At 44.7% G+C, this 16,893-nt stretch overlaps 1 protein-coding gene across 1 annotated transcript in view; it reads left to right on the forward strand.

Annotated features, from left to right (window-relative positions):
• The window catches only part of MED25 (mediator complex subunit 25), a 52,822-nt gene that overhangs the window by 13,369 nt on the left and 22,560 nt on the right, over window positions 1-16,893 (forward strand). Inside the window, exons 8-13 of the mRNA XM_072921445.1 lie at window positions 5,709-5,839; window positions 7,180-7,356; window positions 11,057-11,263; window positions 13,467-13,601; window positions 15,142-15,227; window positions 16,446-16,503. Coding sequence (XP_072777546.1) covers window positions 5,709-5,839; window positions 7,180-7,356; window positions 11,057-11,263; window positions 13,467-13,601; window positions 15,142-15,227; window positions 16,446-16,503 — 794 coding nt within the window. The remainder of the gene's footprint in view (window positions 1-5,708; window positions 5,840-7,179; window positions 7,357-11,056; window positions 11,264-13,466; window positions 13,602-15,141; window positions 15,228-16,445; window positions 16,504-16,893) is intronic.

Genomic DNA, 16,893 nt, shown 5'->3' on the forward strand with positions numbered 1-16,893 from the left:
ATTTGGGACATTTGGGGGATTGGGGACATTGGGCACATTGGGGACATTGGGGACATTGGGGTCATTGGGGACATTGAGGACATTGGGGACATTGGGGACATTGGGGACATCAGGGCGGATTGGGGGGATTGGGGATATGGGGGACAATGAGGACACTTGGGGGAATTTGGGATATTTGGAATATTGGGGACATTGGGGAAATTGGGGGGATTGGGGACATTCAGGGGATTGGGGACATTGGGGGGAATTTGGGATATTGGGGATATTGGGGACATTGGGGACATTGGGGACAATGAGGACACTTGGAGGAATTTGGGATATTTGGGGTATTTGGGACATTGGGGACATTGGGGACATTGGGGACATTGGGGACATTGAGGGGATTGGGGACATCGGGGACATTGGGGACATCGGGGACATTGGGGGGGTTGGGGACGTTGGGGACATTGGGGACATTGGGGACATTGGGGACATTGGAGGGATTGGGGACATTGGGGACCTTGGGGACATTGGGGACATTGGGGACATTGGGGACAATGAGGACACTTGGGGGGATTTGGGATATTTGGGGCATTGGGGGGATTGGGGACATTGGGGACATTGGGGACATTGGGGGGATTGGGGACATTGGGGACATTGGGGGGGTTGGGGACATTGGGGACATTGGGGGGATTGGGGGGATTTGGGACATTGGGGACATTGGGGGGGTTGGGGACATTGGGGATGTTGGGGGGATTGGGGACATTGGGGACATTGGGGACATTGGGGACATTGGGGGGATTGGGGACATTGGGGACATTGGGGACATTGGGGACATCGGGGACATTGAGGGGATTGGGGACATTGGGGACATTGGGGACATCGGGGACATTGGGGGGGTTGGGGACATTGGGGGGATTGAGGACATTGGGGGGATTGGGGACATTGGGGGGATTGGGGACATTGGGGGCAATGGGGGCAATGGGGACACTTGGGGGAATTTGGCATATTTGGGACATTGGGGACATTGGGGACATCGGGGGGATTGGGGACATTGGGGATAATGAGGACACTTGGGAGAATTTGGGATATTTGGAATATTGGGGACATTGGGGGGATTTGGGACAATTGGGGGATTGGGGACATTGGGGACATTGGGGGGATTGGGGACATTGGGGGCAGGACCCCCGGCACATGGTGCTGGTGCGGGGGGTGGCACTGCCAGGTGACACTGGGGACACCGGGGACATTGGGGACATTGGGGGAATTTGGGATATTTGGGATATTTGGGACATTTGGGGGATTGGGGACATTTGGGACATTGGGGGGATTGGGGACGTTGGGGACATTGGGGACAATGACGACACTTGGGGGACATTGGGGGGATTGGGGACATAGAGGACTTTGGGGACAACGGGGACATTGGGGACATCGGGGACATTGGGGACAATGAGGACACTTAGGGGGAATTTGGGATATTGGGGGGTTGGGGACATTGGGGACATCGGGGGGATTGGGGGGATTGGGGATGTTTGGGGGGATTGGGGACATTGGGGACATTGGGGACATTGGGGACATTGGGGACATTGGGGGACATTGGGGACATTGGGGGCACTGGACACAATGAGGACACTTGGGGGAATTTGGGATATTTGGGACATTGGGGACATTTGGGATATTTGGCACATTGGGGACATTGGGGACATTGGGGACATTGGGGACATTGGGGACATTGGGGGGGTTGGGGACATTGGGGACATTTGGGGACATTGGGGACATTGGGGACATTGGGGACATTGGGGACATTGGGGGGATTTGGGACATTGGGGACAATGAGGACACTTGGGGGAATTTGGCATATTTGGGACATTGGGGGGATTGAGGGGATTGGGGACATTGGGGACATTGGGGACAGTGGGGACATTGGGGACATTGGGGACATTGGGGACATTGGGGACATTGGGGACAACGGGGGGATTGGGGGGATTGGGGACATTGGGGGGATTTGGGACATTGGGGGGATTGGGGACATTGGGGGGATTTGGGACATTGGGGGGATTGGGGGTGTTGGGGGACATTGGGGGGATTGGGGACATTGGGGACATTGGGGACATTGGGGACGTTGGGGATGTTTGGGATATTTGGGGACACTCAGGCGGATTTGGGACATTGAGGGGATTGGGGACATTTGGGACAGTTGTGGGGATTTGGGACATTTGGGACATTGGGGACATTGGGGGGATTGGGGACAATGAGGACACTTGGGGGAATTTGGGATATTTGGGGACATTGGGGACATTGTGGGGATTGGGGATGTTGGGGACATTGGGGACATTGGGGACATTGGGGACATTGGGGACATTGGGGACATGGGGACATTGGGGTCATTGGGGGGATTGGGGGGATTGGGGACATTGGGGGGATTGGGGACATTTGGGGGAATTGGGGACATTGGGGACATTTGGGGAATTTGGGATATTTGGGTCATTGGGGACATATAATGGATTTGGGACATTTGGGGGATTGGGGACATTGGGGACATTGGGGACAGTGGGGGGAATGGGGGCATTGGGGTCATTGGGGACGTTGGGGGGATTGGGGACATTGGGGGGAATTTGGGATAATGGGGACATTGGGGGGATTGGGGACATTGGGGAGACTTGGGGGGATTTGGGATATTTGGGACATTGAGGACATTGGGGACATTGGGGACATTGGGGACACTTGGGGGAATTTGGGACATTGGGGACATTGGGGACACTTGGGGGAATTTGGGACATTGGGGACATTGGGGACACTTGGGGGAATTTGGGATATTTGGGATATTGGGGACATTGGGGACATTTGGGGGATTTGGGATATTTGGGACAATTTTAGGGACATTTTGGGGCAATTTTAGGGATATTTTGGGGACAACTTTAGGGACATTTTGGGGACAGTTTTAGGGACATTTTGGGAACAACTTTAGGGACATTTTGGGGACAATTTTAGGGACATTTGGGGACAATTTTAGGGACAATTTTAGGGCCATTTTGGGGACAATTTTAGGGGCATATTAGGACAATTTTAAGGATATTTTAGGGACATTTGGGGACAATTTTAGGGACAATTTGGGGACAATTTTAGGGACATTTTGGGGACAATTTTACGGACATTTAGGGACAATTTTAGGGACATTTGGGGACAATTTTAGGCACATTTCAGGACAATTTTGGTACAATTTTGGGCACATTTGGGACAATTTTGGGGACATTTAGGGGACCATTTTAGGTACAATTTGGAGACAATTTTAGGGACATTTTGGGGACATTTTAGGGACAATTTTGGGCACATTTAGGACAATTTTAGGGACATTTTAAGGACAATTTTAGGGACATTTTGGGGACAATTTTAGGGACATTGTGGGGACAATTTTGGGCACATTTTAGGACAATTTTAGGGAGATTTTAGGGACATTTTAAGGACAATTTTAGGGACATTTTGGGACAATTTTAGGGACATTTAGGGGACATTTGGGGACCATTTTGGGGACATTTTGGGGACAATTTTAGGGACATTTTGGGGACAATTTTACAGACATTTAGGGACAGCTTTACGGACAATTTTAGGGCCATTTTGGGGACAATTTTAGGGACAATTTTAGGGACATTTTAGAGACATTTTGGGGACAACTTTAGGGACATTTTGGGACTATTTTAGGGACAATTTTGGACACATTTGGGACAATTTTAGGGCCATTTTGGGACAATTTTGGTATATTTTGGGGACAATTTCAGGGACATTTTGTGGACAATTTAGGGCCATTTTAGGACAATTTTAGGGACAATTTTAGGGACATTTTGGGAACAATTTTAGGCACATTTTGGGACAATTTTAGGGCCATTTTAAGGACAATTTTAGGGACAATTTTAGGGACATTTGGGGACAATTTTAGGCACATTTTGGGACAATTTTAGGGCCATTTTAAGGACAATTTTAGGGACAATTTTAGGGACATTTGGGGACAATTTTAGGGCCATTTTGGGACAATTTTGGGCACATTTAGGGACAATTTCAGGAACATTTGGGGACAATTTTAGGGAGATTTTGGGGACGTTTTGGGACAATTTTAGGGATATTTTAGGGATATTTTGGGACTATTTTAGGGACAATTTTGGGCACATTTTGGGACAATTTTAGTGAGATTTTGGGAACATTTTTGGGCACATTTAGGACAATTTTAGGTATATTTGGGGACAATTTTATGGACATTTAGGACAATTTTAAGGCCATTTTGGGACAATTTTAGGGACATTTTAGGGACATTTAGGGACAATTTTAGGGACATTTTGGGGACAATTTTACGGACATTTAGGGACAATTTTAGGGGCATTTTAAGGACAATTTCAGGGATATTTTGGGGACCATTTTAGGGACATTTTGGGACAATTTTGGTATATTTTGGGGACAATTCAGGGACATTTTGGGCACATTTTGGGACAATTTTAGGGATATTTTGGGGACAATTTTAGGGACATTTTGGGACAATCTTAGGGACATTTTAAGGACAATTTTAGGGACATTTTAAGGACAATTTTGGGCACATTTGGGGCAATTTTAGGGATATTTTGGGGACAACTTTAGGGACAATTTTAGGGCCATTTTAAGGACAATTATAGGGATATTTTGGGACAATTTTAGGGACAATTTTGGGTACATTTGGGGACACTTTTAGGGACATTTGGGGACAATTTTGGAGACATTTTGGGGACAACTTTAGGGACATTTAGGACAATTTTAGGGATATTTAGGGACATGTTTGGGGACAATTTTAGGGACATTTTAGGCACATTTTAGGACAATTTCAGGGACATTTTGGGGACAATTTTAGGGACATTTTTGGGACATTTGGGAACAATTTTAGGGCCATTTGGGGACAATTTTAAGGCCATTTTGGGGACAATTTTGGGCACATTTTAGGACAATTTTAGATACAATTTGAGACAATTTTAGGGACATTTTGGGGACAATTTTGGGCACATTTTAGGACAATTTTAGGGACATTTTAGGGACATTTTTGGCCACATTTAGGGACAATTTCAGGGACATTTTGGGACAATTTTAGGGACATTTTAAGGACAATTTTAGGGATATTTTATGGATATTTTGGGACAATTTTAGGGACATTTGGAGACAATTTCAGGGATATTTTGGGACAATTTTAGGGATAATTTTAGGGACATTTGGGGACAAATTCAGGGATATTTAGGGACAATTTTAGGGATAATTTTAGGGACATTTTAGGGATATTTTCGGGACAATTTTGGGCACATTTTGGGACAATTTTAGGGCCATTTTGGGGACAATTTTGGGACAATTTTGGGCACATTTTGGGACAATTTTGGGCACATTTAGGGACAATTTCAGGAACATTTGGGGACAATTTTAGGGATATTTTGGGACAATTTTAAGGACAATTTTAAGGACAATTTTAGGGACATTTAGGGGACAATTTTAGGGCCATTTTGGGCCAATTTTGGGCACATTTTGGGACAATTGTAGGGTCATTTTAGGACAATTTTAGAGACAATTTTAGGCACATTTTGGGGACAATTTTGGGACAATTTTAGGGGCATTTTAAGGACAATTTCAGGGATATTTTGGGACAATTTAATGGATATTTTGGGGACAATTTTGGGCACATTTTGGGACAATTTGGGACAATTTGGGGACATTTTGGGTCCCCCCAGGCACCAGCAGCGGCTCCCCGGCGCTGCCGCCCCCCAAGTCGGGCGGGGCCCCTCCCCCGCTGCCCCCCAGCGCCCCCCAACTGCCCCCGGCGCCCCCCCAGCCCCCCCCGCCCGGACCCCAAACATACCAGGTAACCCCCCAAAGGTTTTGGGGGGATTTTGGGGTTTTTTTGGGGGGTTTGGGGGATTTTGGGGGGATTTGGGGTTTTTTTGGGTTATTTAAGGGGGAATTTGGGGGGTTTTTGGGGCTCTTTAAGGGGGGATTTGGGGGGATTTGGGGTTATTCAAAGGGGATTTGGGGGGTTTTTGGGGCTCTTTAAGGGGGGATTTGGGGTTTTTTGGGGGGATTTGGGGGTTTTGGGGGGGGATTTGGGGTTTTTTTGAGTTATTTAAGGGGGAATTTGGGGTTTTTTTGGGGTTATTTAAGGGGGATTTGGGGGGATTTGGGTTTTTTTGGGGGGGGGATTTGGGGATTTTTTGGGGTTATTTAAGGGGGTTTTGGGGGGTTTTTTGGGGGGGATTTGGGGATTTGGGGGTTATTTAAGAGGGGATTTGGGGGGATTTGGGGTTATTTAAGGGGGGATTTGGGGGTTTTTTTGGGGTTATTTAAGGGGGGATTTCGGGGGGATTTGGGGGGGATTTGGGTTGTTTTGGGGGGATTTGGGGATTTTGGGGTTCTTTAAGGGGGGTTTGGGGGGATTTGGGCTTCTTTAAGCGGGGTCTGAGGGGATTTTGGGGTTTTTTTGGGGGGATTTGGAGGGTTTTGGGGGTTATTTAAGGGGGGATTTGGGGGTTTTTGGGGTTCTTTAAGTGGGGTTTGGGGGGATTTGGGGTTTTTTGGGGTTTTTTTGGTGGGGGATTTGGGGGTTTTGGGGGTTATTTATGGGGGTATTTGGGGGTTTTGGGGTTTTTTTGGGGGGGATGTGGGGTTTTCTGGGGGGATTTGGGGTTTTTTTGGGGGTTTTGGGGGGATTTGGGGTTTTTTGGAGGATTTTCTGGGGTTTTCTGGGGGCTTTTGGGGGATTTGGGGCTTTTTGGGGTTCTTTAAGGGGGGTTTGGGGGGATTTGGGTTTTTTTGGGGGGATTTGGGGATTTTCGGGTTCTTTAAGGGGAGTTTGGGGGGATTTGGGGTATTTTTGGGAGGTTTGGGGGGATTTGGGGTATTTTTGGGGAGTTTGGGGTTTTTTTGGTGGGGATTTGGTGTGGTTTTGGGTTGTTTTTTTGGCGGGATTTTGGGTTTTTTTAAAGTTTTTTTAAGGGGCTTTCTGACCGATTTTTGGAGGATTTTTCTTTTTCAGGTTTTTTTTTGGGTGGGATTTTTGGGCTGTTTTTTGGGGTGTTTTTTCACTTTGGAAATAATTTTTTTTTTTAATTTTTTTGGGTGGGACATTTTATAGTTTTATTCTTATTTTTAGGGTGGAGGGGGGTGAATCACCCCCCAAATTTTCCAAAATTTTCCCCAAATTTTCAGGTGCCGCCCCCCGGCGCCCTGAACGCCGCTCAGGCCGCGGCTCAATCCGCCGTGGAGGCCGCCAAGAACCAGAAGAGCCTCGCGGGGCGCTGTGAGTTTTGGGGGACCCCTCCCCAAAATTGGGACGTCTCCCCAAATTTGGGACCCCCTCCTCAAAAAAGGGAACCCCAAAATTTGGGGGATTTGGGAATTTTTTGGGGATTTTTGGGGATTTTTGGGGACTGGGGAGGGTTGGGGAGGGGGTGCTGCCATCTGGTGGTTGGTGGTGGTATTGCAGGGGGGTAATTAGGGCGTTAATTAAGGGGTTAATTAGGGTGGAGGTTAATTGGGCAAGGGGTTAATTGGGAGGTGATTTCCCTCAAAAAAGGGAACCCCAAAAATTTTGGGGGGTTTGGGGATTTTTTTGGGATTTTTGGGGGTTTTTGGGGGTTTTTGGGCCTGGGGAAGGGGTGCTGCCATCTGGTGGTTGGTGGTGGTATTGCAGGGGGGTAATTAAGGGTTAATTAAGGGGTTAATTAGGGTGGGGGTTAATTGGGGAAGGGGTTAATTGGGAGGTGATTTCCCTCAAAAAAGGGAACCCCAAAAATTTTGGGGATTTGGGAATTTTTTTGGGATTTTTTGGGATTTTTGGGGGTTTTGGGGCATGGGGAGGGGTGCTGCCATCTGGTGGTTGGTGGTGGTATTGGAGGGGGGTAATTAGGGGTTAATTAAGGGGTTAATTAAGGGGTTAATTAGGGTGGGGGTTAATTGGGGAAGGGGTTAATTGGGAGGTGATTTCCCTCAAAAAAGGGAACCCCAAAAATTTTGGGGATTTGGGAATTTTTTGGGGGATTTTTGGGGATTTTGGGGCATGGGGAGGGTTGGGGAGGGGGTGCTGCCATCTGGTGGTTGGTGGTGGTATTGCAGGGGGTAATTAGGGGTTAATTAAGGGGTTAATTAGGGTGGGGGTTAATTGGGGAAGGGGTTAATTGGGAGGTGATTTCCCTCAAAAAAGGGAACCCCAAAATTTGGGGGATTTGGGAATTTTTTGGGGGATTTTTGGGGGTTTTGGGGCCTGGGGATGGTGTGTGGGGGGGTGCTGCCATCTGGTGGTTGGTGGTGGTATTGCAGGAGGGGTAATTAAGGGTTAATTAAGGGGTTAATTAGGGTGGGGGTTAATTGGGGAAGGGGTTAATTGGGAGGTGATTTCCCTCAAAAAAGGGAACCCCAAAAATTTTGGGAGGTTTAGGAATTTTTTTGGGATTTTTTGGGATTTTTGGGGGTTTTGGGGCATGGGGAGGGGGTGCTGCCATCTGGTGGTTGGTGGTATTGCAGGGGGTAATTAGGGGTTAATTAAGGGGTTAATTAGGGTGGGGGTTAATTAGGGAAGGGGTTAATTGGGAGGTGATTTCCCTCAAAAAAAGGAAACCCAAAAATTTGGGGGATTTGGGATTTTTTGGGGGGATTTTTGGGGATTTTGGGGGGCCTGGAGAGGGTTGGGGAGGGGGTGCTGCCATCTGGTGGTTGGTGGTGGTATTGCAGGAGGGGTAATTAGGGGGTTAATTAAGGGGTTAATTAGGGTGGGGGTTAATTGGGGAAGGGGTTAATTGGGAGGTGATTTCCCTCAAAAAAGGGAACCCCAAAAATTTGGGGGGTTTGGGAATTTTTTTGGGATTTTTGGGGGTTTTTGGGGCCTGGGGAGGGTTGGGGAGGGGGTGCTGCCATCTGGTGGTTGGTGGTGGTATTGCAGGGGGTAATTAAGGGTTAATTAAGGGGTTAATTAAGGGGTTAATTAGGGTGGGGGTTAATTGGGGAGGGGTTAATTGGAGGGTTAATTAGGGGGGTTAATTGGGGAGGGATTAATTGGGGGGTTCATTGGGGGTTACTTGGGGGGGTTAATTGGGGAGGGATTAATTGGGGGGTTAATTGGGGGGTTAATTAGGGAGATTAATTGGGGAGGGATTAATTGGGGGTTAACTGGGGAGGGATTAATTGGGGGGGATTAATTGAGGTAGGGGGTTAATTGGGAGGTAATTGGGGGTTTAATCGGGGGGGGGTGATTTGGGGTTAATTATGGGGGTTTAATTAGGGTGGGGGGTTAATTGGGCTCGGGGATTAATTGGGGTAATTTTAGGGGGATTTAAATATTTATGGTGGGATTTAAATATTTATGGGGGGATTTAAATATTTTGGGGCTGATTTAAATATTTTAGGGGGGATTTTAATATTTAGGGGGGGATTTTTATATTTTTGGGGGGATTTTAAATATTTTATGGGGGATTTAAATATTTTGGGGTGGTTTTAAATATTTTAGGGGGATTTTAAATATTTTGGGGAGGATTTAAATATTTTAGGGGGATTTAAAATATTTTGGGGGGATTTTAATATTTTAGGGGGGGGTTAAAATATTTATGGAGGATTTAAATATTTGGGGGTTAATTTAAATATTTTAGGGGTGGATTTAAACAATTTTAGGGTACCAAAAACATTTTTTTTGGGGGTGTCACCCCCCCCTGACCCCCCCAAATTTTCCTTTCCAGTCCCCGCCCTGCCCCCCCTGGGGACAATTTTAGGGACATTTGGGGACAATTTTAGGGATATTTTGGGTCAATTTTAGGGACATTTTGGGGACAATTTTAAGGACATTTGGGGACAACTTTAGGGACATTTTGGGACAATTTTATTAATATTTTGGGACAATTTTAGGGTCATCTGGGGACCATTTTAGGGACATTTTGGGACAATTTTAGGGACAATTTTAGGGACATTTTGGGGACATTTTGGGAACACTTTTAGGGACATTTTGGGACAATTTTAGGGACATTTTGGGGACCATTTTAGGGACATTTGGGGTCAATTTTGGGCACATTTTGGGACAATTTTATGGACATTTTGGGGACAATTTTAGGGACATTTTGGGAACCGTTTTAGGGACATTTTAGAGACATTTTGGGACAATTTTAGGGACATTTTAAGAACATTTTGGGACAACTTTAGGGACATTTTGGGAACATTTTGGGACAATTTTATGGATATTTTGGGGACAACTTTAGCGATATTTTAGGGACATTTTGAGAACAATTTTAGGGACATTTTGGGAACAACTTTAGGGACATTTTGGGACAATTTTAGGGACATTTTGGGGACCATTTTAGGGACATTTTGGGACAATTTTAGGGACATTTTGGGAACCATTTTAGGGACATTTTGGGGACCATTTTAGGGACATTTTGGGGACAATTTTGGTGACAATTTTAGGTACATTTTAGGAACTATTTTAGGGACATTTTGGAACAATTTTAGGGACATTTTGGGGACAATTTTAGGGACATTTTGGGAACAACTTTAGGGACATTTTGGGAACAACTTTAGGGACATTTTGGGACAATTTTAGGGACATTTTGGGGACCATTTTAGGGACATTTTGGGACAATTTTAGGGACATTTTGGGAACCATTTTAGGGATATTTTGAGACAACTTTGGGGACATTTTGGGGACAATTTTAAGGACATTTTGGGACCAATTTTAGGGACATTTGGGGACATTTTAGGGACATTTTAGGGACAATTTGGGGTGGGGTCACAAATATTTTGGGGTGGTTTTAAATATTTTGGGGAGGATTTAAATATTTGGGGGTGAATTTAAATATTTTGGGGCTGATTTAAATATTTTAGGGGGGATTTTAATATTTAGGGGGGGATTTTTATATTTTTGGGGGGATTTTAAATATTTTAGGGGGATTTTAAATATTTTGGGGAGGATTTAAATATTTTAGGGGGGTTAAAATATTTTAGGGTTTTTAAAATATTTCAGGGTGGATTTAAATAATTTTAGGGTACCAAAAACATTTTTTTGGGGGTGTCACCCCCCTGACCCCCCCAAATTTTTATTTTCCAGTCCCCGCCCTTCCCCCCCTCCAACCCCCCCCCCTTCGGCCAAGCCCCCCCCCAGCCCCTCCCCCCCCTGCCCCCCAAATTACCCCCCCCGGCCCCCCCCGGGACCCCCCAAAATCCCGCCCTGCTGCCCCCCCCGCCCCCCCCCGGAGCCCCCCAAAATCCGCCGCTGCTGCCGCCGCCCCCCGGGCCCGGAGCCGCCCCGGCCGCCGTGAGTGGGGGGGGATAATGTGATTTTTGGGGGGAATTTGATTTTTGGGGGGTTTAATTTGATTTTTGGGGGGTAAATGGTGATTTTTGGGGGAAATTTGATTTGGGGGGTTAAATGGTAATTTTGGGGGATTAAATGGTAATTTTGGGGGATTTAATTTCTTTTGTGGGGGGTTAAATGGTGATTTTGGAGGGGTAAATTTGATTTTTGGGGGGTTTAATTTGATTTTTGGGGGTTAAATGGTCATTTTGGAGGGGTAAATTTAATTTTTTGGGGGTTAAATGGTAATTTTGGGGGGTTAAATTTAATTTTTTTGGGGTTAATTGTTAATTTGGGGGATTTAATTTGATTTTTGGGGGTTAATTGCTAATTTTGAGGGGTTAAATGGTAATTTTGGGGGTTAAATTTAATTTTTTGGGGGGTTAAATGTTCATTTTTGGGCGGGTTAATTTGATTTTGGGGGGTTAATTTGATTTTTGGGGGTTAAATGTTCATTTTGGGTGGTTAATTTGATTTTTGGGGGGTTAAATGTTCATTTCGGGGGGTAAATTTGATTTTTTGGGGGTTAAATGGTGATTTTGGGGGATTTAATTTCATTTTCTGGGGGGTTAAGTGTTAATTTTGGGGGGTTGATTTGATTTTGGGGGGTAAATTTGATTTTTTGGGGGGTAAATTTGATTTTTGGGGGGTTAAATTTAATTTTCTTGGGATTTAATTTCATTTTTTGGGGGTTAAATGGTAATTTTGGGGGTGTTAATTTGATTTTTTGGGAGTTAAATTTAATTTTTTTGGGGATAAATGTTCATTTTGGGGGGTTAAATTTAATTTTTTGGGGGTTAAGTGTTAATTTTGGGGGGATACATTTGATTTTGGGGGGGTTAATTTGACTTTTTGGGGGTTAAATGGTAATTTTGGGGGTTTAATTTCATTTTTTGGCGGATTTAATTTGATTTTTGGGGGGGAAATTTGATTTTTGGGGGGGAAATTTGATTTTTTGGGATTTAATTTGATTTTTTGGGGGTTTAATTTCATTTTTTGGGGGATTTAATTTGATTTTTTTGGGGGGTTAAATGGTCATTTTGGGGGATTTAATTTCTTTTGTGGGGGGTTAAATGGTGATTTTGGGGGGGAAATTTGATTTTTGGGGGGGAATTTCATTTTTTGGGGGATTTAATTTCTTTTGTGGGGGGTTAAATTTGATTTTGGGGGCGGTATATTTGATTATTTAGGAATTAAATTTAATTTTGGGGGGTTTAATTTGATTTTTGGGGGGGTTAAATGGTAATTTGGGGGGTTAAATGTTAATTTTGGGGGGGTAAATTTGATTTTTGGGGGTTAAATGGTAATTTTGGGGGTTAAATTTGATTTTGGGGGTTTAATTTGATTTTTGGGGGGGGTTAAATGGTGATTTTGGGGGGTTAAATGGTAATTTTGGGGGGTTAAATGTTCATTTTTGGGGGTTAAATGGTAATTTTGGGGGTTAAATGTTAATTTTGGGGGGGTTAATTTGATTATTTGGGGTTAAATGTTAATTTTGGGGGTAAATTTGATTTTTGATGGTTAAATGGTAATTTTGGGGGGTTAAATGTTCATTTTTGGGCGGGTTAATTTGATTTTGGGGGGTTAAATGGTAATTTTGGGAGTTAAAGTTTATTTTTTGGGGGGTTGGAAGTCATTTGGGCGGGTAAAATCTTTATTTTGGGGGTTTAAATGTTATTTTTGGGGTAAAATCTTAATTTTGGAAGGGTTAAATGTCATTCTTGGGGTAAAATCCCATTTTGGGAGGGTTAAATTTCATTTTGGGGGGTTAAGTTCTTTTTTTTGGGATAAAATGTCATTTTGGGGAGTAAAATGTCTTTTTTTTTGGGGTATAATCTTAATTTGGTGGGGTTAAATTTGACTTTTTGGGATAAAATGTCATTTTGGGGGAGTAAAATCATTTTTTGAGGTGTAATCTTAATTTGGTGGGGTTGAATTTCACTTTTTGGGACTTAAATTTCATTTTTTGGGACCTAAATTTCATTTTTTGGGATAAAGTTTTATTTGGGGGGGTTAAATTTAATTTTTTGGGATAAAGTTTCATTTTTGGGGGGGTTAAATTTCATTTTAATGGGGTTAAACATCATTTTTTTGGGATAAAATTTTCCATTTTTACTCTGAATTTTTTTTGGGGGTTTTCTCTTATTTTTTTTTTCCCCCCCAGGCCAGTGGGGGCCCCCCCAGCTCGGTGCCCCCCCAAAATTCGGCCCCACAATTGGGGGCGCCCCCCTTGGCCGGACCCCAACAGTCGGTGGGGAACAAAGTCCTGGCCTGGAGCGGCGTGCTGGAGTGGCAGGAGGTGGAATTTGGGGGATTTTGGGGATTTTGGGGGATTTTGGGGGGATTTAAGGGGGATTTGGGGGATTTTGGGGGGATTTTGGGATCTTTAAGGGGGATTTTAGGGGTGATTTGGGGGGATTTAGGTGGAATTTGGGGGGATTTTTGGGTATTTAGAGGGGGAAGTTGGGGGGATTTGGAGGGATTTGGGGAGATTTTTGGGGGGATTTGGGAATTTGGGGAGATTTGGGGGGATTTTGAGGGGATTTTGGGAGATTTTGGGGGGATTTGGGGGGATTTGGGGAATTTTGGGGGTGATTTAGGGGGCATTTTGGGATCTTTAAGGGGGATTTGAGGTGATTTTTGGGTATTTTGAGGAATTTTGGGGGGATTTGGGGGGGTTTTGGGAGATTTTGGGGGGATTTGGGGGAATTTAGGGAGGATTTTGGGGGAGTTTGGGGGGATTTGGGGAGAGTTTGGGGGATTTTGGGGGGATTTAAGGGGGATTTTTGGGTCTTTAGGGGGGATTTTAAGGAATTTTGGGGAGATTTTGGGGATTTTGGGGGGGATTTTAGGGGTTTTTGGGGGATTTTGGGGGGATTCAGGTGGAATTTTGTGGATTTTTGGGTCTTTAGGGGGGAATTTTGGGGGCATTTGGGGGAGTTTTAGGGGGATTTGGGGGGGATTTTGTGGTCCTTTTGGGGGGGATTTTGGGGGATTTGGGGGAATTTTTGGGGGGATTTGGGGAATTTTGGGCGGATTTTGGGCGGATTTAGGGGGGATTTTGGGGGGATTTGGGGGGATTTTGGGGTCTCTAAGGGGGATTTGGGGATTTTGGGGGGATTTTGGAATCTTTAAGGGGGATTTAGGGGGGATTTTGGGGGGTTTTGGGGGGGATTTGGGGGGGTTTGGGGGGATTTTGGGGGGATTTGGGGGAATTTTGAGGGGATTTTGAGGGATTTGGGGGGATTTTGGGGGATTTGGGGGGATTTAGGGGGGATTTTGGGGTGTTTAGGGAGGATTTGGAGGGGTTTTGGGGGGATTTGGGGGGATTTTGAGGGAGTTGGGGGGGATTTGGGGAGATTTTGGGGGGATTTGGGGGAGATCTTGGGGGGATTTTGGCGACTTTAGGGGGGATTTTGGGCGGTTTGGGGGGATTTGGGGGATTTTGGGGTGTTTAGGGGTGATTTGGGGGAGGATTTAGGTGGAATTTGGGGGGATTTTTGGGTCTTTAGGGTGGAAGTTGGGGGGATTTTGAGGGATTTTGGGGGGATTTGGGGGGATTTTGGGGTGTTTAGGGGGAATTTTGGGGGGATTTTGTGGTCCTTAGGGGGATTTTGGGTGGTTTGGGGGGATTTGGGGATTTTGGGATCTTCATGGGGGATTTTAGGGGGGATTTTGGGGGGGATTTGTAATTTTGGGGTCCTTAGGGGGAATTTTTGTGGTCTTTAGGGCGGATTTTGGGGATCAGAACCATCTTGAAATCCCCCAAATTTCCTCCAACCCCCCAAATTTCCTCCTGGGACCCCCAAATTTCACCTCTGCCCCCCAAATCCCCCCAGAAGCCCAAACCTGCCCTGGTGGACTCGAGCACGAAGCTGACACGGTCCCTGCCCTGCCAGGTCTACGTCAGCGCCGGCGACAACCTGTGAGTTTGGGGTGAATTTCGGGGATTTTGGGCAAATTTGGGGTCCCCAGGGGGTTTGGGGTAAATTTGGGGGGGTTTGGGGTAAATTTGGGGGGGTTTGGGGTAAATTGGGGGGGTTTAGGATCATTTTTGGGGATATTTTAGGGTGGGAAAATGAGGTAAAAATTCACTGGTGTGGAGTGGGAGGGGATTTTGGGGGAAATTTGGAGGATTTTGGGGAAATTTGAAGGATTTTTTTTCCCCTTTTGTTCCCCTTTTTTTCCTTTTTTTTCGATTTTTTCCCATTTCTCCCTCTTTTTTCCCCTTAATTTTCCTTTTTTCCCCTTAATTTTCCTTTTTCCCCTTTTTTTTCCATTTTCCCCCCTTTTATTCCCTTTTTCCCATTTTTTCCCCCTTAATTTTCCTTTTTCCCTCTTTTTTTCCCATTTCCCCCCTTTTATTCCCCTTTTATTCCCCTTTTATTCCCCTTTTTTCCCCTTAATTTTCCTTTTTCCCCCTTTTTTCCCATTTCCCCCCTTTTATTCCCCTTTTTTCCCTTTTTATTCCCCTTTCCCCCCCTTTTTTCCCTTTAATTTTCCTTTTTCCCCCTTTTTTCCCCTTTTTTCCCCCTTTTTCCCCCTTAATTTTCCTTTTTTCCCCTTTTTTCATTTCCCCCCCTTTTATTCCCCTTTTTTCCCCTTAATTTTCCTTTTTCCCCCTTTTTTCCCATTTTCCCCCTTTTATTCCCCTTTTCCCCCCATTTATTCCCCTTAATTTTCCTTTTTTTCCCTTTTTTTTTCATTTTCCCCCCTTTTATTCCCCTTTTTTCCCCCTTTTATTCCCCTTAATTTTCCTTTTTTCCCCCTTTTTTTCCCCTTTTTTCCCCCCTTTTATTCCCCTTTTCCCCCCTTTTTTTTCCCTTAATTTTCCTTTTTTCCCCTTTTTTTTCCATTTTCCCCCATTTTTTCCCCTTAATTTTCCTTTTTTCCCCCTTTTATTCCCCTTTTCCCCCCATTTTTTTCCCCTTTTTTTTCCATTTTCCCCCCTTTTATTCCTCTTTTTTTCCCCTTAATTTTCCTTTTTTCCTCCTTTTTTTTTCAATTTTTCCCCCTTTTTTCCTCCTTTTTTTTCCCTTTTTTTCCCCTTTTTCCCCCCCCCTTTTTTCCCCCTTTTATTCATTTTCTTTCCCTTTTTAAATTTTTTTCCCATTTTTCCCTTTTTTTTACCCTTTTTTCCCAGGAAAACAGACCAGTGGCCGCAGAAACTGATCATGCAGCTCATCCCACAGCAGCTCCTGGTCAGGTTTTGGGGTTTTTTTGGGGGATTTTGGGGTTTTTTGGTAGAATTTGGGGTTTTTTGGTGGAATTTGAGATTTTTTGTTGGAATTTGGGGTTTTTTTTTGTGGGGTTTGGGGTTTTTTTTGTGGGATTTTGGGTTTTTTGGTAGAATTTGAGGTTTTTTGGTGGAATTTTGGTTTTTTTGGTGGAATTTGGGGGTTTTTGGTAGAATTTGATTTTTTTTTGCGGGATTTGGGGTTTTTTTGTGGGATTTTGGTTTTTTTTTGGTGGGATTTGAGTTTTTTTTGGTAGAAATTGGGGGTTTCTTTGTGGGATTTGGGGATTTTTTTGTGGGATTTTGGGGTTTTTTGGTGGGATTTGAGTTTTTTTGGTAGAATTTGGGTTTTTTT

The sequence above is a fragment of the Taeniopygia guttata genome, chromosome 37 (assembly GCF_048771995.1).
Source record: "Taeniopygia guttata chromosome 37, bTaeGut7.mat, whole genome shotgun sequence".
In the NCBI taxonomy this organism is placed as follows: Eukaryota; Metazoa; Chordata; class Aves; order Passeriformes; family Estrildidae; genus Taeniopygia; species Taeniopygia guttata.